General features: G+C 38.5%; 1 protein-coding gene across 1 annotated transcript; it reads left to right on the plus strand.

Moving 5' to 3' along the window:
* Positions 1–1581: 1581 nt before the first annotated feature.
* LOC135461695 (DDB1- and CUL4-associated factor 6-like) lies at positions 1582–21158 on the plus strand. Its single transcript, XM_064738893.1, has 17 exons — positions 1582–1693; positions 2147–2208; positions 3002–3094; positions 3767–3844; positions 5757–5861; positions 6418–6531; positions 7079–7214; positions 7842–8002; positions 8616–8729; positions 9097–9352; positions 9840–11291; positions 12392–12545; positions 15403–15565; positions 15993–16149; positions 16356–16444; positions 16713–16818; positions 17321–21158. The coding sequence occupies exons 1-17, from the start codon at positions 1624–1626 to the stop codon at positions 17359–17361; spliced, it is 3351 nt and encodes a 1116-aa protein (XP_064594963.1). The 5' UTR covers positions 1582–1623; the 3' UTR covers positions 17362–21158.

Raw genomic sequence — 21158 nt, forward strand, 5'->3', positions numbered from 1 at the left:
CAGCTAGCTATAGGGTTTAATATTGCATCGAAGATTGCATGGAGGCCTACACTAGGCTCGTACCAAAAGAGGCGAGGATTGCTCTTAGTCCATAAAACTTAATGCGTTAATTGATTTAATGAGTTAATTGAGTTAATGCGATTTCAGAATAAGGTTACACGTAAGTTTAACATCAAGCTGATCATGACATGATGTTTGATGGAATTTATCTGACCGCCAAGTTTAATCCATTGTGCAAAAATAGTAGAAAGAAGTGCTTCTAAAGTTTCATCAACTCTCTCCATTAGAATAAAGAGATAACTTAAGACAGGATGGAATCTTTTGACAGTTCATCTCATTGCCCAACATCAGCCCAGTTTATGGCACTCAGGGCCCAGTTGTTCGAAAGTGTATTAGCCAATACTGGTATAAAGTCATCTTTCATATTAAAATTTTAGCCAAATTCAGCAGCCAATGTAGTTCTTCAAAGTCAAGTTATAACAACAGCAGCTATATTTTGGATAAGTACCGTATTATGTTGAAGACTTGGTTTAAAGTTAAATTTGGTAAATTAGGTTTTGAAACAGTCTTGAACAAATTAATAGGGCCTACAATGGAAACCTGCATGTCACGTGGATTTGATTGACAACTCGATGTGTCGTCTGCTTTCAAAATCAATGTTTCATATCTAAATATGTCACGACATTCGAACATTTTCTCCAGAATGTTACATGGTCCTATAGGTAAGAAATAATTAATTATAAAAGATGTATACATAATGATGTACTGTAGGCTTACATAAAGAGTAACCTAGGCCTAATGGTCATTATAAATGCAACCAGATGAACGAAATTGTCTTTCGATATACAAAAGGAACGCTGAATTAAACCACGGCAGGATACATGGATTTAATGTCGCTCATGTAAGAATTCGCTTCTAAATTCTATTATATCGGCTTAAACAATTACTTTGATTCACACTTGGTGAGGGTGGGAACTAATGAAGATATCATTGTTCGTGGATCTGGATGAATGAACTCGCTAATCAATGTTTATGCGTTAATGCGGGCGGCATATTATTTCAGCACATAGCCTGGATACGCGTACCAGTACCGGAGATTTTTGGAAAAAAAAAATCCATCAGCGCAAATCTAGTCGAATTAATGCTGTTCTTTTATTTTAGAATAGCTCAAATAATTACCTTAATCTTTCACAAAATATCAACCTCCTCTGTACACGGATTTAGCATTCAAAATTTGTACAGTAAATAAACGGTTCTACAAATTTACAAATTAGGTAGGTCTAGGCCCTCAATGGATTATTTTTTTTTTTTTTTCGAAATTTTAGAATCATTTCAACACTGTAAATGTTACAAATGCGAATCTGCTACTTACTGAAAGGCAACAGTTTGAACTGTGTTTGGAAATCAGAAAATTTTATTTCATTTTGCAAATACGGACTTTTGGGCCCAAAATCTACGTGCTCAAGTTAGCCTGACCACATTTCGTACGTGTGGAGTTGTCTGCCCCTGTGATGTAGACTTTTCTTCACTTCAGTAACTTACTGTGTCAGATCTGAGACTTTTGCTGCAAGCTGATGAAGACGTTTGTTAAAACTATAATCTCTGCTTAAGAACTGGGCAAGCATGTTCCGGGCTCTTTACGATAAGCAATATGGCAGGACAGAGCCAGCTAAGTTGTTTTCCCTGGCGAAAGGTGAGCAAGGTGACAGCCGTAAACGTACTGATATGAATTACCGAGGTTCCAGTTTTCGTTCGTTTGTCAAACAGTTCCATCTGTATTTAGTTAACTTCGCAAGCATAGTGGGACATCTGCTAGACGCTTATATTTTACCATATATTAGTGTCAGTAGTGTTGTCATACTTTCCTCAGGGTGACAAAAAAAAATAATTTTCCAGAAAAGACATATGGTCAAATCATACTGATACATTCCCAGTGTAAGATTATACACTTCAGTAATGCAGCTCACCTGTTAAGTACCGAGGAACGAAGAGTTACAGCTTTAATCATAAATCCATTTGTATTCCATTTTATCAGTTTCTGTGTTTCAAAATCAGACTCGATATATATTTACCTTTCCTTTTGGTTTAGAAATTATTGCATGTATTGTAAACTTGACTTTACTGAATTTTCTTTTCTCTTTTGAAGCAAATGTCAGCTTTGTACAGAGACTTATACTGTATAGAAATCTGGATGTACACTCTGGATGTGTAGGTATACTTTTCTTCACTGCCTAAGTGGGTGCACTTGCTTTTCTATATATGTTGTTTACTGAAAGCCTCCCAGCTATGGAATCATACATAATTGATCTGTGGATGATCTTCTCAGGTGTTCAGTTTGGTTCATTAAACTACAGTAGAGACACACACCCCTTTTTGTAGTAAATTAATGTGGCTCTAATCCAGTGAGTTTGCTTGCATGAATCCAGCTCTTACAGATCAATATTTGACTTCATGTTATAAGGTTTGTCAGTTGTTTGTCTAAGGATGGTGGTTTTCTCCAGGTTCTATTTGGCTTCCTGCACTGAAAACCCTAATTGCTGTTGCATAAGTGAAATATTCTTGAGAAAAGCATCCAAACCTAATAAAGTAAAATCATTTTAGAGATCTGCTATTCTGACTGGAATAGTTTGCAAATATTTAAACTCACACAAGTGGCCAGATGTGAATGGAAATTTCAAACTTATATCAGAAATGAATTACACCATTAAGAATGACAACGGTTGTTTTATATTGTTTTATATTGTGAACATTTTCGTATGGGCGTATGAGATGTAGGTGGAAATCTTAGTGCAATGTCAGTGTTAGACTGAGATCAGGTTAATACAGATTTACAATTGTTTGTGTTTTGTTCTGACGTTATAGTTCATCCATGTACTGTATTGTTTAATGTAATGATTAAATTTTAATATTATGAAGCTGTGGTTATATAAAAACACAATATATCTTTCCTTGTAAACTTAACTATGGTGTGATAACAAGGCATGATCATGTTTGGCTCTAGGTGAACACAATTTGCTGGAGTGACAGTGGTTCCAGTATCCTCTCAGGGGCAGATGATCAACAGCTGGTGATAACGTGTCCTTACACAGGGCAGGTAATGTGACAAACGTATATGACCAGTAAACAGGTAATAGGCAGGCTTTCTTTGTGATCAGTTTCAGAGTTGGTAGTCATTACAACATAACTTACAGCATAGATTTAACCAGCATTTGAAATTGGGTCAGTCTCATTTCCAATTTTCTCCTGTTTTCCCTATCTCTCCCATGTTAATTTTTTCAGAATAGGGCATCTCGAAGACACTGAGACACCCTCCTGGCTAAACGTACATGTATGCCTTACAAGTACCTCTGCTGATACTGTGCAGTAGATCCATGATTTCAGTGCTCAATGGTGTGTGGCACTGGTCCTGAGAAAAGGAATATCAATGAGTTTCGCATAAATTGATACATCTATATAGCCTGAAATTTTTGTTGTTTATTTCATTGCATGGTAATGTTTACACTGTACTCAAGAATTTTTTTTTATGCGATGGGGACGGGGTTTATTGGTTCTGAGTTTAAGCCTCTGCCAAGCCACAGGGGTTCAGTTTCTCCTTGATTCAGTGATGCAGCTTCATTGTCAAATTTTTCAAATGTGAAATGTTTACCTGATCTGTGATGTTTCTGTTAATTTTTTTCAGCTTTGATGTACTAGTATGTACAGTTTTGAAGTAAATCAGTTTTTTAATGATCGGTATTGTACATAATATGGGCTTTTTCTGTTGCAGAAACAACTGTCTATCCGATCTGGTCACCGAGCCAATATTTTTAGTGCCAAGTTTTTGCCAAATACAGTCGATAAACAGGTTAGTACTGTGACACAAAAAGTTATTTTGTGAGATATAGCATTATGGAAACAGAGGATCATGCTAAAATTTCATAAGTAGCTTATCAAATGTGCACATGCATACAATGTGACTCTTGTTACACAAAACCAGCTGAGAGCTCCTCAGAGGAGATGTTTTTTCCACAAACATGAAAAACGAAAAAAGATAACTTTTGTTTCATTGGTAATAATCTATGTTCATCACGGCTGAAGATATGATACATGTAATAGATAATTTTAATAGACAGAGGTCCGTCCCTGGCTCTTGGCTGCAACAGATAAAAACATGAACCCAGTATCTTTTATCTAACTCAAATGACAAGTAGATAAGAGCTGGACCTTTATAGTGAAGTTATATATCTTGCTGCTATCGAGTTTCGGGGGTAGAAATTAGAAGTAAAGCCAGCAGGACACTTGTCCTGTTGATCTCTCAAAGCTAACGGATATTTTTGCAACTGACAGGACAACATTTCTCTGCACTGAACTGTTGGCCAATATATGATTAAATGCGCTGTGTACTTTTGACATGTAATTGTTTCAATTACTGACCAGAGGGGTTGATCGTGGTCTCTTTTTCACATGTGGTGTAATACTTTGCTTCCAATCTTCCTTGAAATATCATTGCGTAGCTGACGTTGTTTGTTGGATTAGCAAAAGCTTCATTGCTACAGTTTGTTACTGATCCATTACTCACCTGCTTGGTAAAGCTGAATTTAAGTAGGTCGGTCGTTGCGAGCGATCAATATTTTTTCATTTCGCTGTCAACGACTGCCATACTCCTAGATTCGCACTTTTGTCCCTGTGAACTTCACGTCGCAATATGCGCCTTGTGTCTTTTTGCTCAGTGAACAGGGTAATCTATTTTCGTAACAAGGAAAGCCTCACACAGGAATTTTGGTACATTTGTTGGAAACGCGATTTGTTCCCACAAAGAGATGTTTTTGAAATGATTCGACGTTGTCTTACAAATAAAGGGGGCCACTATGAATCCGCTTGAATGCAAGTTTGAGAAACTGATCAAAGTAACAATAGTTCATGTATGTGCACATTTTCATTGCCAAAATATTCAACCGAACATGTCCGACGAGTCCGTCGATAATGGTAATTTGAACCCTGAGTTTCCCTTCAGACAAGCAACTAGCCGTAATTGTCAGTGATTTTGTACATGTGTGTGGATACTGAATTGCTAAAAATTATACATCCTACTTGTAGTTGTAGTTTAAAGAAACACATTTGTCTAGTTGATTTGCCATCGAGATACACGTACATGTAATTCTGTTTTAGGATCTCCGATCACTTGGACTTAAATCTCTTTGGTCTTCCCTCCACTGAGAATCTTCAGCACTGTCTTGATGACGAATTTCTAGTGTTATTTCATGCTGAATGTATAGATCTATGGCTATTTTGAGCTGATGATTAGCTTATGGCATTATGTCAAAGATGTTTTTGTGCACTATGTTTAATTTGATTTATTTTTTGATGCGTCCAATTTTGTACAAAAGATTTTTTACAAATACAACTGCGGTCAAGTTTAGGGGGGGAGGAAACTGGAGCACCTGAAGGAAATTACCAGCATTTGCCAGGAACTTCACAAATATCTGGACTTAAACCCACAGCCATCTGTCAAGAGCTAGATTGGAGCCTGCCACCTCATTAGTGGGGCTACATTTAATTGGCTGTGGCGAGAATAGTGTTTTAGTCAAATAAGCCTGATGATAAATCTGTGAACATAGCTGATAATTTACATACTGCAATGTGTTATATATACAATGTAAATAATGTCATACAATCTCCAGTGCTGAGGAAAGCGTCGTCTGTAAAGTCCATTAATATTTTGATGCCAGTTCCGAGAAAAGCTAATTTAAGCAACTGGGTGTAATCGTCTGTTGTAGATTGTGTCTTGTTCGGGTGATGGTAAGATCTATTTCACAGAGGTGGAAAGAGAAGACACATATGGAACTCAGTGCTTTGATTGTCACTATGGAACCACATATGAGGTAAGTAAAGCTCTATTTATTAAGACTAAATCCATCAGCTGATTTTAATTTGGCATGTTAATTATTGGTTGACATTTATGATTTAACTATACTGTACTCACTGGTGTGTAATCTTGCATTAAATGACACTTTTCAGGAATCTCATAATGAGACTCCTTACACAAAGTTATGACCATTGTTTGTGTTAGACACAGGAATTTGCAGAAAAGGTAGAGAGAATGTAATTGACAGCAACAAAATGTTCAAAATGGCTATTATTATTTTAAAACAACCTGAATAACTATTGTCCGCAGAAAATATCAGATTTGTATACTTAAAAAGTGACCCATGCTATAAATGGAACACATGCACAGATGAGGCTGATATTTTGTTAAAGGTAATTACTTGAACTATTCTAAAAACTCCCCAAAAATCAGTTGAATTTTCACTGATCGCTTTTTGCACAAAATCTTGTGTATAGCTTCTTTCAGGATATCACCACAAGAATATTTATAATGCTGTGAGTAAATTCTGTCACTGGTGTCATTTACTTGATGTTTCTTTTCTTCACCCTCAGGTGATAACCATCCCGGGGGAAGCATCCACTTTCCTTAGCTGTGGAGAGGATGGGACTGTCAGGTGGTTTGATCTCCGCATCAAGACCAAGTGCCAAAAGGAGGACTGTAAAGAGGTGTGTGCCTGTAGGCATATAAGTGTCTGTAGGCATATAAGAATCTATGTAACACATGACCATTTGTACAGTCCAGATTTTGTTCAAGACTACTTGTCTTCCTCCAAGATTGTGTGGATATCTGTGTGTCACACATGTGAGAAACATGCCAATAGTTGTTTGTGTACGCTGGGCATTCTGGTTTGCCCCAACCATAACGTTCAGTGGTGTCAGATAAGTGAGAATTCTTGAGAGTGTCATTAACCAACAATCAAAGAAATAAATGAATAAATAAATAAACACATAAATAAATAAACACATAAATAAATAAATATAACATTAAAATAAACTATACTCATTCAGTATCTTTTAGATTCAAGAAAAAGAGTTGTGTACAAAAAAAAATTTCTCTGTTGTAAGATGCTTGTGCATATACATGTAAATTATTATAATAGTAATTTGTTCAGATTATTTTGAAAGCCATCTTAGTTGTAAATTTTTTTTTGACTTGTGCATTTTCTTATAAAGGAATCTTGCTAATTTGCAGACTAATGCTCTTCTTCTTCAGGACGTTATGATAAACTGTAGCCGAGCAGTGACCTCGCTGTCTGTCAACCCCATTCTGCCGTATCAGCTTGGTGTGGCCTGTTCTGACAGTGCTGTCAGGATATTTGATAGGAGGATGCTGGGAACACGCCTCATGGGTATGAGATAAGAATTTAATTCTTGGATAGATTTACAAGTACTCATATGATGGAAGGGGTAAGGTTCTTGCTGTGTACTTGCTCTCCAAAAATAATTGGAGGAGCCATCTATTTTTGTTGCAGGAGAAGAAAGCTTTGGTGCCATAACAAACCTTTAAGTCTGTCTGTTCATTTGAAATAAACCACCCATGTTGCATCTCTTTAATTCACTATCATTAAAGTTTCAAGATATTTGGGAATGTTACGAAATACACATCATGCATTTGTTTTATAACAATTTCCCAATTAATGTCTAGGGGCATAACAAAAGGCAGTTGAGCTGAAGGTGTCAAAATGTTTTATGTGTCAGGCTCTTCAGACTGATGACGTCCACAAAAAAAATTGAGGTTATCCAGTATGATTTAAAGGCATTAAATGTATTAGATTTCATTCAGAGACTTTGTTAAAAAAAACATGGAAGTGGATAATGTGTCATCGTTTCGTTTTGGAGCTCTTAAAAAAACAAATGAGTGGCTGAATGTTATGAATGATCCTATCTTTGCTGGATAGGGGAAAAAATCAACACACCTAAGCTTTAAGCAAACATGTACGGCAGTTATCTTAGTCAGTGTCTTTTGTTTTTGGCAGGGAATTACTCTGGCCGTATGATCACAGGCCTGGTCAGCCGCTTTAGTGCTAACCTATCACAGAAGCGATTTTACAGGATTACCTCCCTTCAGTATAGTCCAGATGGGAAGGACATGCTGGTCAGCTACTCTTCAGAACTCCTTTATCTGTTCAGTACCAAGGTCAGTCTGTGCTAATGAACAGTCCACCTCAAGAAAATGACAAAAGGATAAATTTGCTTTCTTCTACCCTATCATGTTGCATTTTTTGCAGCAAACAGCTTTCTGTTTGTGTCTTAACATCTAAGCTAAACACTGTTTAACAAAGCTGTAAGTCCAAATTTCAGATGTTATCTCAAAAGTTTCAGACTTTAGTAAGCATTATCTTCTTAGGCATGTGTTTAATTATTTTAAAATTTTGGAAAATATATAATTTTTGTTTTTGCAACCTTTTTTCCTTTGTAGAAAATAGAATTGTCATGACAGTAACTTGTATTCGTGCTGTATTGGGTTTCAAAGTATTCAGTGATTTTCTTTGAAATGGCAATTACTTGGAAAGAAATATTGAATTTGGCCTCTTCTAAGTTTCGGTTAAAATGGGACGTACTTGTGCTCAAAAAAAAAAAAAAAATGGATGGAGATGTTCAGAAATTTATCAAAATTTAATTCAGGTTTATGTTTTAGTACCAGTCTCATCCCAAAACTTTTGAACAAATAGCCTGAGATTATTACATTGACTTCTATAGTGTTAAGAGTGCTAATTTAATATAAATGTACTTGTGGGCCTTTATTGTAGGAGGATAGCAAATCTCAAGAGTTCCAGAAAACTTCAAAGCCAGAGGTTGGCCAGTCTATTGAGGACATATGTACTAAAGGCAATGACAGTGGTTCAGACTCTGGAAACACCAAGGTAGGTGTTGTGGAAACCGTGTTGTTTTTTTAGCTCAAATATGACCTTTTCTAAAGCTCCTAAAATGTGGCCTTAATACATATTAATCATGCTGCCTCACTGAATGACCACATGACGGTCACATCCCACCTAGTCACAGTATACTGTGCCAGTTTTAAACACATAGACTTTAACAGATCAGGACGAAGTTGAATGTTTTCAGATAATAGTATTTTATTGATTTTGTTGTAAAGATTAAAAATCAGCATTTGAGTTTGAACGGGGTAGGGTTTCATTTAGCTGCAGTTGTTTATTCAGGATTTTTTAAAAGTATTAAGGAATATTAATAAGGTATTAAGTAAATATATGCTGAATACTGTAATTGCAGACTGATAAACCAACAGATTCTTCCAAAGTGGAGAAAGACACAAGCTCTGCACACAAATCAGATTCACAGGAGGCTACTACAGAAGTTGTGGAGACTCGTGCAGCAGAAGATAACCTTCCCCAGTCCTCATCACAAGAGGGAGCTGTTGGCAGCAATGACACAAACCCGCGCCAACCTCCAATTAAGCGTCTGCGTCTGAGAGGTGACTGGTCAGACACAGGGCCTAATGCTCGCCCAGAAAGTGAGAGAGATGACGGTCAGTTTAAGAAGCAGCTTTGTTTTTAGGACTGTGTCTTTTTATTTGCTTTCTGCGTATATATTTGAGAAAATAATGTTTATTTGAGCAGATTATAAAGTTTGTCTGGTCCATGTAAGAAGCAGAATTTTCATTAAGATTTAAGATTTTATAATTCAGTATTACTCTTTTTCCTTCATTACCGTTCTGTCATTCCGACAAACCTGTCTACCCGTGTTATAAGGACATATTATATGTTCAAGGTTATTCGGCCACTAACATATTATAGATACATTGTATGCTGATTTGAAGCCAAATCAGTTTAATACATTGGGTTTCAGTGAATAAACACGAAAGAAGTACAAAGATCTGATTAACCCTTTGAGCTGCCCAGGTGCATGGAGTTTAGAAAGGAATGGAAATGACTGTATATGTAAGCTCTGATATGGTGTAATCAACTTCAGGCTGCTGACCTTTGATGTTTTTTTAATTTCTGTGTGTGTTTCAGTTGAAGAGCGCAGCCCTCATGTGACACTGATGCAGAGAATGTCGGATATGCTTACCCGCTGGTTGGATGGTAACATCAGACCAGAGCAGGGGGAGGCTGGGAGTACCAGTGCGGCTGGTGAAGGCAGCAGTAACCCTGAGGGTGGGGATGAGCCCCAAGGTGCCGAGGGAAGGAGCGATATGCCAACAGGGCGCAGACGTGGGGTCCAGGAACATCAGGGTTTGATTCAGGACCTGGAGAGCATGGAGATCCCTCGTCAGCCTCACTGTGATATAACTGACACGTTACGTAGTCTGTCCAAATACCATCAGCCAGATGGTTCCAGTCAACTGCCTGTCAAGAAATCATGCAATAATCCCGAGTCCTTCAAACTCAGTACTTCTCCGTGCCCCGAGGATATGGCAGAAACTGATCAACAATCATCTGTGACTGACTTTCAGATATCCCAGCATGCGCCAGAGTCCTGTGGTAACGGTGCTAGTTTGCCGAAAGGAGAACCAAGTTCAAGCTGTGATCGTTCAGTTTCTGGTGCATTGAATAATGAAGATGTCAAAAGTACTCACCAGCAGCAGCATCCTTCAAAGGACACTGGTTTAGGGAGCTCAGAGTCAGGTCATGTGACATCTGATTCCGCATTGGCCACTGGTTCACGACCTCTGCGTAAAGGTCAGGACTGGATAGAACCTGTTATCAGCTTGAACTACAGCACAGAGGGCACGACCTCCAGCACCATCCAGGTGGAGTTCACCTCTTTCCCACCAGAGGACAAAGGGCCGAGTTTGTCGCAGACAAGCTCTGCAGTGCATGCAAACAGGACTGATGAGCCCTCTGGGCTAGCAAGCAAGCAAGAGAGTGTCATAGAGTCTCACAGCACATCAGGTAATGTGTTAGGGTCCAACAGACTCATTAGAACCAAGAATGACTCGGGTTCAGTAGATACATGTGGTTCACTTACGGCCACAGGAGACTCTTGTAGTTCCGAGACAGCTACAGTTGATAGTTCTAGTGCAGCTGCATTTGATAGTTCAGAGATGTCTACAGTCAATAGTTCTTCAGAGACAGCTGCATTTGATACTTCAGAGATGTCTACAGTCAATAGTTCTTCAGAGACAGCTGCAGTTCATAGTTCAAAGGTGGGTGCACATGATAGTTCAGGGATGTCTTCAGTTGATTCATTGACAGCTGATGAAGAAAGTTTAGAGTCCGCTGCAGTTGATAGTTCGGCAGAGGCAATGGGAGATGAGCATTTAATGCACTCAGTAGAGGTTATAAAGGCAGGTGTTTCCAGCAGACACCCTGATGGTAATACCCAGACAGCAGACTGTGAGCAGGGAGCAATGACTAAGCAGTCAGATGCAGTGAGCTCCAGGCTCACTAGCCAAGGTGATGTAATGAAAGCACAAGATCAAAGCACAACAGATCAGGGGAGACAACCCAGATGGCAAGATACAGGTTAGTGCTGGATGTGTGGTGATAAAGGAACTAATCAAAGCATGCAAAACAACTTTATCCAAATATTGATGGACTTTATCCAAGAATTGAACATTCCCTGTGTTGAATGACACTATAAAGACGAGCACCTCATAATATATCATCATACCTTGTTGACTTCTCACATGTGGTGTTTCTACTTAATACTGTTTTATAAAGGAGCTGCATCGGCTACTGTTGGAAGACATGCATTGTGAATTGGGTCTATGCCTGCCCATGTCAACATGACTCCAATATGGCTGACTGTCTATTGCTCTGCTAGGATGATGGTGTCAGGTGCAGCCCCTCTATCATTGTACATGTAGATCATGAAGGGTTGAGAGAAAGAGATGATTGTTAAACCCAGTTGAGTCACCCTCTTTAAATAAAGATTCTGATTCAGTACATCTGAACTACACCTCCAACTGCTCCTGGTCATACCCAAGACCCAAGGCTCATGAATCTGCCTTATACATAAGACAGGCTTATCCGCAACTTCTGGTATCATTTCTCAACTTAGATTTTAATTTAGATGCTAATTTTCAGTTTTGTTTTGGAAGTGTAAGACGACTCGTAAGTCTCGACGAAAAAAAGTCCCCTGAATCAAATCACAATTTCAGTGCAGTTAGCCGTTTTGAAGTTAAACACTGAATTAATGCTTTAGACAGCTTTTTGATCCTCAGGCCTGTGCTACACCCGCAACACTGGACACACACCTCTAGTATACCTTATCGCTGTGACAGTATACCCCAAAATTCCAGTAGAATTAAAATATTATTTGCAGCACAGTTACATACAGAGAGCCAACATTTCAAATCTGCCGGATCATATGATAATTGTTAAACATCCTTGCCACACCTCCTTTGTATAATTCTTGCACTATCTTTGAGCATGTTGACCAATAGACGTTCATACTTTAGCTTGCATAAATGCAGAGACATTGATTTTTCACCTTGCAGACACTTTTGCACCGTATCTTTCATAACTACTTAAATACATTTTATTTCTTGTGGACTAACAGTGTTTAATGACTGATGATTGGTCTGAAGGATGTTTTAATTACACACTGTTTATTTCTATAGTGGAGTCAACATCAAGCCAGGTTGGATCAGGTACAAGGCAACGTCGTATTGGGAGGAGTGGGCCACCAACAGGTGACTTCCAGCTGGACTCTAGAGGAGACAGCAGTGATGAGGGCCCTGGAGAGGCATCAGCTCAGAGGAGGCAACCACAGCGGTAATTAACTACTGTCTTAAAGAGCTAGTTCAGTGTTGAGACATGTATGTACTGAAAGCAAGGTTAAATGATAAGATTGAGATAGTAGGAATTACTTTCTTACATTGTAAAAAAAGTGCATTGTATTAAAGCCACTGTTGTTAGTTTGGGAGGATGATATGGAAACAGACCATGCCGAATAGCACAGTTGGTTGAGCGTTCGCTTCAGGAATGGTAGATCCAGGATAAACCCTGCATCCAGTCACACCTAAGACTTTAAAAGAGGAAGTTGTAACTTTAGCATGAAGGGGATAGTGCAACAACTGGTTGACCCGTATCAGTATAATGGCTCGGGCAGGGGGGCTTACCTGCCTTCGGTAAGTTGTCTCAGTAAAGCAGCACTAGATAAAAGAGCAGTGGAAATCCGTCCTGCAACAAGGAGGCACATTACATACACCCTAAGGATTCCTTCATCGTCACATGACTGAAAAATTCTTGATTGCGACGTTAAACCCCAAGCACTCACTCACACACTCACTAATACGGAAGCAAAAGTTTTCTGTTGATTCCCATTTTACCTGGTGTGACGTTATGCAAGAACACATGACGTCACCCATCACTGACATATAGCAACAATTTACATCGTACTTTCAAACGCCCATTATGTCATTCCAGCATAACTGCCTTACTCAATGGCATATCAGCCTGAGTCATTGTGAGATAAGGAATATTATCATCTCACATCAGGAAAATTTTACGGAAACTGCCGAAGATTTTGTTTTATTGGGGTCATAAATAAAGTTATTCATCTTAAATGTTTTGAGCCGTGATGCTAGCAATATTCCATAGCGTATTCTTCATATCAGTTTAATATTTCCACCTGGCCTCTCGTGGTACTGAAGTAGCACTTGGATTAACAGTATTATCATTATTAGGGATTGCACAGTCTGTTAGCAAATATTCTTGTCCTGAAAATTGGCTGACCACTCTGGAGTCAGCATGGTCAGGCACCAAATTGCCTGGAATACATCAACCACTAAACCAACAGGCTCTCCACAAAAACAGAAGACAGCTGACCGTTAGACTTTAACTGTGAACATGCACTACCAGAATGGTCTGAGCCAATTTTCAGTACTAGAATCTATGCCTCTACAGCTAACATGCTTTACTAGAGTGGTCTCAGCCAGTTTTCAGCACTGGAGTCTGTGGCTGTCGAGCTGACATGCCTTACTAGAGTGGTCTCAGGCAATTTTCAGCACTGGAGTCTGTGGCTGTCGAGCTAACATGCTTTACTAGAGTGGTCTTAGCCAGTTTTCAGCACTAGAATCTGTGCCTGTCGAGGTAACATGCTTTACCAGACTGGTCTCAGCCAATTTTCAGCACTAGAGTCTGTGCCTCTACAGCTAACATGCATTACCAGAATGGTGTCAGCCAATTTTCAGCACTGGAGTCTGTGCCTCTACAGCTAACATGCATTACCAGAGTGGTGTCAGCCAATTTTCAGCACTAGAGTCTGTGCCTCTACAGCTAACATTCATTACCAGAGTGGTGTCAGCCAATTTTCAGCACTAGAGTCTGTGCCTCTACAGCTAACATGCATTACCAGAGTTGTGTCAGTCAATTTTCAGCACTAGAGTCTGTGCCTCTACAGCTAACATGCATTACCAGAGTGGTATCAGCCAATTTTCAGCACTAGAGTCTGTGCCTCTACAGCTAACATTCATTACCAGAGTGGTGTCAGCCAATTTTCAGCACTAGAGTCTGTGCCTCTACAGCTAACATGCATTACCAGAATGGTGTCAGCCAATTTTCAGCACTAGAGTCTGTGCCTCTACAGCTAACATGCATTACCAGAGTTGTGTCAGTCAATTTTCAGCACTAGAGTCTGTGCCTCTACAGCTAACATGCATTACCAGAATGGTCTCAGCCAATTTTCAGCACTAGAGTCCGTGCCTCTACAGCTAACATGCATTACCAGAGTGGTGTCAGCCAATTTTCAGCACTAGAGTCTGTGCCTCTACAGCTAACATGCATTACCAGAGTTGTGTCAGCCAATTTTCAGCACTAGAGTCTGTGCATCTACAGCTAACATGCATTACTAGAATGGTCTCAGCCAATTTTCAGCACTAGAGTCTGTGCCTCTACAGCTAACATGCATTACCAGAGTGGTATCAGCCAATTTTCAGCACTAGAGTCTGTGCCTCTACAGCTAACATTCATTACCAGAGTGGTGTCAGCCAATTTTCAGCACTAGAGTCTGTGTCTCTACAGCTAACATGCATTACCAGAATGGTCTCAGCCAATTTTCAGCACTAGAGTCTGTGCCTCTACAGCTAACATGCATTACCAGAATGGTCTCAGCCAATTTTCAGCACTAGAGTCTGTGCCTCTACAGCTAACATAACTACTTAGAATCCACTTTCTAATGACATCTGCCAATGTGAGCTTCTGTCGTGTTTCCTGTAGGTGTATTCATTTATGTGATTGGGATTTAACTCTTGTACTCAAGAAAATTGACACTTTCACTGATAAACTCGTGCAGAGTGCCTGGAGCAAACATCACCCTTTTGGCAAATAGTTTGATAAAGGTCCTAACTGAAAGTTTCTAGCAAATGTTATTGGTCAAGAGTGAAACAGAGGTTTTTACGTATGATGCCATGTGTTCATGAATATTCAACATAATTTACATATTATGTAACACTTGTGGCCCTTTGCACTTGGCGTGTGGTCTGGCAGGCAAAGCCAAACGCTGCTGAATGGGAGTTTTAAATCTCCATGCAAACAAAGAAACAATGATAGCATTCTCTGATGCATCGCACAGACACAATGTTGACAGTCTTCTGTATTGAGCTGTGACTAAGACAGTTTTCCTTTCTAGAGATGACTCTGACGATTTAGAGCGTAATGTAGCAGCAATCCGTCTTCAGAACTTCTATAGGAAGAAACATGCAGAGCGTGAAGAGAAGGACTTGGATGCCATCCAAGTGTATCAGCCCAAAGTCAAGCGGAAATACAGAGGTCACAGAAATGCCAGAACAATGGTAAGCCCCTTTTAATCCTGTCAATGAAATAATTAATTATAAAATATAAATATCAAAGGACATGCATCATTGACGGGAAGAAAAATGATTTTCCAGCATTTACATGCCTTGGGTTCTATCACCCAGATTTACAGGGTAATTTGTTTTTGATGAAACCAAAGCTTTTGATGCCAGCATTCAATCTGCATTGAGGCATCAACTGGTTTTATATCGCTGATGACGTTGTTTAACTGTGTCAGTCACAGCAACTGTATTTTGTATTGAACTGTAGTTGCTGTCTTCAAAATGTTTAGTTTATTTGGTGTTTTAAGAGTCCAGAGGAAGACATAGCTTCTGCCTTTTGACACCCACCTGTAACTGATCTAGCATGAAATAGATGTGAACCTGTGACTGTTGGATTATAAATGTGTGCATGCCTTACTTTCAGATCAAGGAGGCCAACTTCTGGGGGGATGGGTTTGTGATGAGTGGTTCAGACTGTGGTCATATCTTCATGTGGGACAGAAACACTACAGAGCTGGTCATGTTACTGGAGGCAGACCGCCATGTCGTTAACTGTCTTCAGCCACACCCCTTTGACCCAGGTCAGTTAAAATGGACAGTAGAGCACTTAGTGACTCAATGAATATCAGGAGAAAAGAGAGTATGTACAATGTTGTGGGGATGAGGAAATATGCCCGGTCTAATAAGTTTGAAAGTTTGAGATGTTTTACAACTTTACACAGATGTTTCTGTGTGGTATGTTACTGATAATAGTGGTTGCTCATACAATGTGTCTGTGTTTTTCCAGTGTTGGCCTCCAGTGGTATAGACTATGATATCAAGGTCTGGGCACCTCTTTCTTCCACACAGTACTTTGACCAGACCTCAGCTGCAGAGGTATCATTCCTTATTCTTTTGCCTATAACCATAACATAGTTTAACGAAGTTCATTTAGAGGTAGTTCACATAATTCATTTCCTCCCACCATAATGCTGGTCGCTGTCATAAAAGTGAAATGTTCTTGAGTACAGCGTAAAACATTAATCAGATAAATAAACATTCCTCTACATCTTTATTATGGTGTTGCACAACAATCAAGCAAATAAATTAATAAATTTAAGTTGGACTTGATTGCTTATTGACAACTGTTTTTTTATGGCTGCAGATAATACGTCGTAATGAGGTGATGCTGGAGGAGACAAGAGACACCATCACTGTGCCTGCGGCATTCATGCTGCGTGTTTTGGCCTCACTAAATCACATCCGAACAGGTAAGACAGGAAGGGTGGTGGAAGGATTATTGCGTGGGGAACTTGATCCAATACTGAGTTTTCTGTTTTTGTTGTATAACGTTACGACAACAAAGTGATGAGGTCATTTCATGGAACAGTTGGGTCAAGTCTGTCAATTTTAACATGAGGTGGCAGGTGTATATAGGATATAGAAACTAATTAAACATGATTAGGTTAATCTTCTGAATTATATTCTTTGATGGGTTTTGGTATTGGTTTAGATATAATGATATTCTGTCAGTGGTGTTGTATTTGATTGAGCATGGTATTTTGCTATACATTGATATAATTTTTTACAAAATTTACTGTACCAGGCCCCTGGTCTGTTTCTCCAAGTAAGATAATGTTGTTTGGTCGAGAAAAAAATTACATTTTTCGTTTGGTCAATATTCCCTCTTCACAAAGCAGTTCTTAAACCAGTACTTACGCTGAATCTGCCACATGGCTTATCACTTTGTCAATTCTTTCTTGTGTTTTGCAGGCAGGCCGTCTGAAAATGAATCTGCCAGCGACAGTGATTGAGATCAAGGCGTCTTATGGTCTGGAGGATGAAATCTCATATTACCTGCAAAACTATAATGATAAGATGTGTCTTCATTAACATATCATATATTGTTACTGAAGAGAGCAGAGTAGATGTAGTAGAAGAGAGATGTATTTTCACAGTGCTTGAACAATTGTTTTGTTTTTTACCCAAACTGGCAGCTAGATATCCTTTTCCACCTACAACTCTATCTAACAAATACTCAAAGAATATTTTCACTTTGTAAGCTTATAACTTGCATCAACTATAACGTTATAACTTTGTATGTAACATGCCTGCTTCAGGATGTACCTTGTTACCTGCAAAATGCAAATGTCATTTGTGTTATCTGCTGTTGTTTTGACATTGTTTTGATTGCAGTGCCAAGATGTCAGTAGTTAATTATTGCAATGTTAAGATTTGTTAAACAGGAGTGAATTTCAGCTGCAGCAGGTATTGTCTAGAAAAAGCAGTCGCTTAAATACTGGGTTGATTAAAATTGAGCTCTGTGGGTTTTGACATTCTGCAGAGACTAGCTCTCTTTAATGTTGGTCAGGTAGATCTCGTCCACTTTCAAATACCATAGTTTTATATGTATAACAGGCATTTTGCAAACTGAGGCAACTGTCAGAAATCTTATAAAGTAACCTCCCTACAAATCCAGTGAAACCAACATGTAACACTAGCCATGGTAAATGACCCAAAACTTTGCGCATAACAAACTGCACATTTTGAGGTTTATTGATCTTAGAAAGGTATTTTGAAGTTTGTTTGAAAGGTAGGATGATGTCCCACTGGAAAAGGCATATTTCAGCACCAAAAGTAAAATTTTGTGTCATTTATTTGCTTTTAAACATGCCCTTTTTGGGGGCAATATTTTAGGTCATTTGCCATATTACACATAAAGAGAACCATGAATCTCAGTCCTGTGTGGACACAGTGTTCGCTATTTCACCAGTCGCTCATAAAGTCAGCAACAATGTAATAAAACTTTAAAAAAGGTTAAGCAAATCTGCATTAAATCAAAATGATTTTGTGTCCAGTCTGTGTGTTTAAGTAGAGAGAAAACTATGTGAAGAATTTGTACTAACCTACAGAAAAGTGATGTGAACAACAGAGGTATGACAAGTTGCTTTCTTTGAGACACTCCCGTGCTGTAAACATATTCTAGCACCCTGACCACACTCTAGTGTATAGCTTGTACAGATAAAGGTGTCATCATGAAATCAGTATACTCTACCTGTATTATGGGGCCTTATTGGCAGAGTAGTCAACAGTGTTGTGGCTGGGGGATGCATACTACCCCTCTGTGATTGTGCTCTTGTGTTCAAATCCAGCCCTGATATGTGTTGCCGTATTAAAGAGTCTTAATTACCTTGTAAAATGGAGTGGTTGGCGATGGATGGTTATGTTGAATATGGTGTGAAGCACCTGTCAATAAAATAAATCATTTGTACTTAGAATTAAGCAATGTATTGACAAATTTGTGATGTCTGTCTTGTTAATGACAGTTAAAGTTTATCCAACTCCAGGTTTCTGGAGTTATTTATTCATTTTCAGGTACAGGTATAATATGTTGTGGTATTTGATATTTTCATTAATATGTAATCACCATAATTCTCTTGGATCAGTGTTTCTGATGTACCTGTAAGTCTATGGTCATTATTGCGCACAGTGGCATAGATTTTAGTAACAAATTTTAAGCAAGTAGTTGTACTTTCACGTTCACTTTTCAATTCATGTTGTGCATGCAGCCCTGAAAACTGATTATTGTACTTGCAAAATTTTGCCACAAATTGTCAGTTCGTAGCACTTAAAATTTAGAAACAGCTGTGTTTCAAGTTGGCAAAGTTTAATGTCTTGAATTGGATATTTGTCTGTAATACCAATAGGTTATATGTTCTTTGTGCCATGCTGTAAGCCCACCACAGTCACACCATCTTGTAACTGGCTCGTGGCATTCCAGTAGCCAATGATTGTTTTACTGCAGACATAGTATCGAGGATTGTGGTTGTCCTGGTGATGAGCTAATAAGAAAATTATGTCACCGTTTCACTGCAGTTCCACATGTACACTACAGGTACACTATTCACATGCTAGTGAATTACTACTCAGTTGTCTGATGAGAACTTTCCTCCCCTTTAACAGTATGTCACTGACAGTAACCAAGTATTTATCGCAGTCCTCCAGTACTTGCCACTCCCAGTTGGTTTAGGGTAAGTGTGTGCATGTAGGTAAGACTTAATCAGTGTTTAGTATTTCTCTTTAGTGTATTTATATGGTTACACATTGTACTCTCAGAAAGAAAACTTGTACATTTTCTGTATATACATCATGCATATGGATAATGTTGGCCCAGTATAATGCTGTGTTACACGTGTAAATATTATCAACAATGTTTGCATAAGCACAGTTGATTGTATATCATATAATGGCTTGCTAAGCAGCACTTGCTGTTTTGGTCGTATGTTTGTATATGTATCCTAAATACTGAGTATTGCTTGTTCTTCATGTTGTTTGATAATTTTGGTAGGTCAGTTGCTGTACTTTACTCCAATCTGTGTCACTGGGGGACAAATGCAGGAAGTTTTCTTGTTAGCCATTTACTGTATGTAATAGTGTGTGATTCATGAAAAGCATTTTGATAGCTTAATATTTGATTTTAGAACATGGTTTCAAAAAGCTGAATATTTTTGCTTAGTTGAGAGATGTGCATGAGTTCATTGTATTTAGTGTTTCACTTCAATTTTTTCATGAAACACTTGAGTGTTGGGCTGAAAACCTATTAACTTATTAGCAAACAATTTACTCAGTGAACTTAAAAGTTTTTGTGAAACTGGGGTAGCAGTTTCTGATAAATATGGTCAATTTCATTGGTGTATTCTGCCAAAGGATTTTAGTTAAATTAGATTGCAGATTTATGATAAAAACAATTGCTAGGACAATGTTCATTCTACTTCAGGGATGGGTGAGTGTAACAATAAGGCCTAGAAAGCTGTGTTACTGCATTCAATAGGCCGTACTGTATCAGAATGATACTGTATTCTAATTTACTTGTAATTGGTTTAAAAAAAGTGGTCATATTAGCTAATATTTAGGGTGTTCTAACTGATAAATGTATGTGTCCGCTAGCTTGGTACTTGTATAAATTAAATGATGTTTTGGTAAAGTTTGACAGTTTGTAAATAAATGAACTGTTTTCAGTGAATATAATAATACTGGTACTTAATGCATAAACATGATGTCTACATGACAATTTTTCTGGAATGGCTAGACTACGTATTTTCTATGCAATTTTGAAAAATGATCTGATCTGAGTGTTTCTTATGAGTCATGCTATTCAAGTTTGAACATCGGCAAACTGCTATACTAACAACGATGTGGCACGCACTTACATTATTGACCTGTGTGTTGGGAGAGAAGATTATTGTAGTATAAACATCACTGTACTGATCAGTCTGCGCTACCTCATGTTTCAGTGGGCATGTTGTTTTTTCGGTTGTAAGGGAATTCCCAATTTATAAACTGATGCCTTGCAAAGAGTAGCTCCTCTCCGATTGGCTGCTTATTGAGTGAGTAAAAGCCACACCCACTCATATTTTGAGTGTTGCAAGGAGATTGGATCTGTGTTGGTTTGGTGGATTGGATTCAGTGTTATTTTAATTAGATGACAATAGAACTATCAGTTGATTGTTCAGCTGTGAAAATTACAATCAGGACTGTTTTGTGTACTGTATCAGAGTGGACAAACAGTAAAGTTTGTATATAGTCACTGTAAACTAACAATAAAGTATCA

Source organism: Liolophura sinensis, chromosome 1 (genome assembly GCF_032854445.1).
Source record: "Liolophura sinensis isolate JHLJ2023 chromosome 1, CUHK_Ljap_v2, whole genome shotgun sequence".
Classification (NCBI taxonomy): Eukaryota; Metazoa; Mollusca; class Polyplacophora; order Chitonida; family Chitonidae; genus Liolophura; species Liolophura sinensis.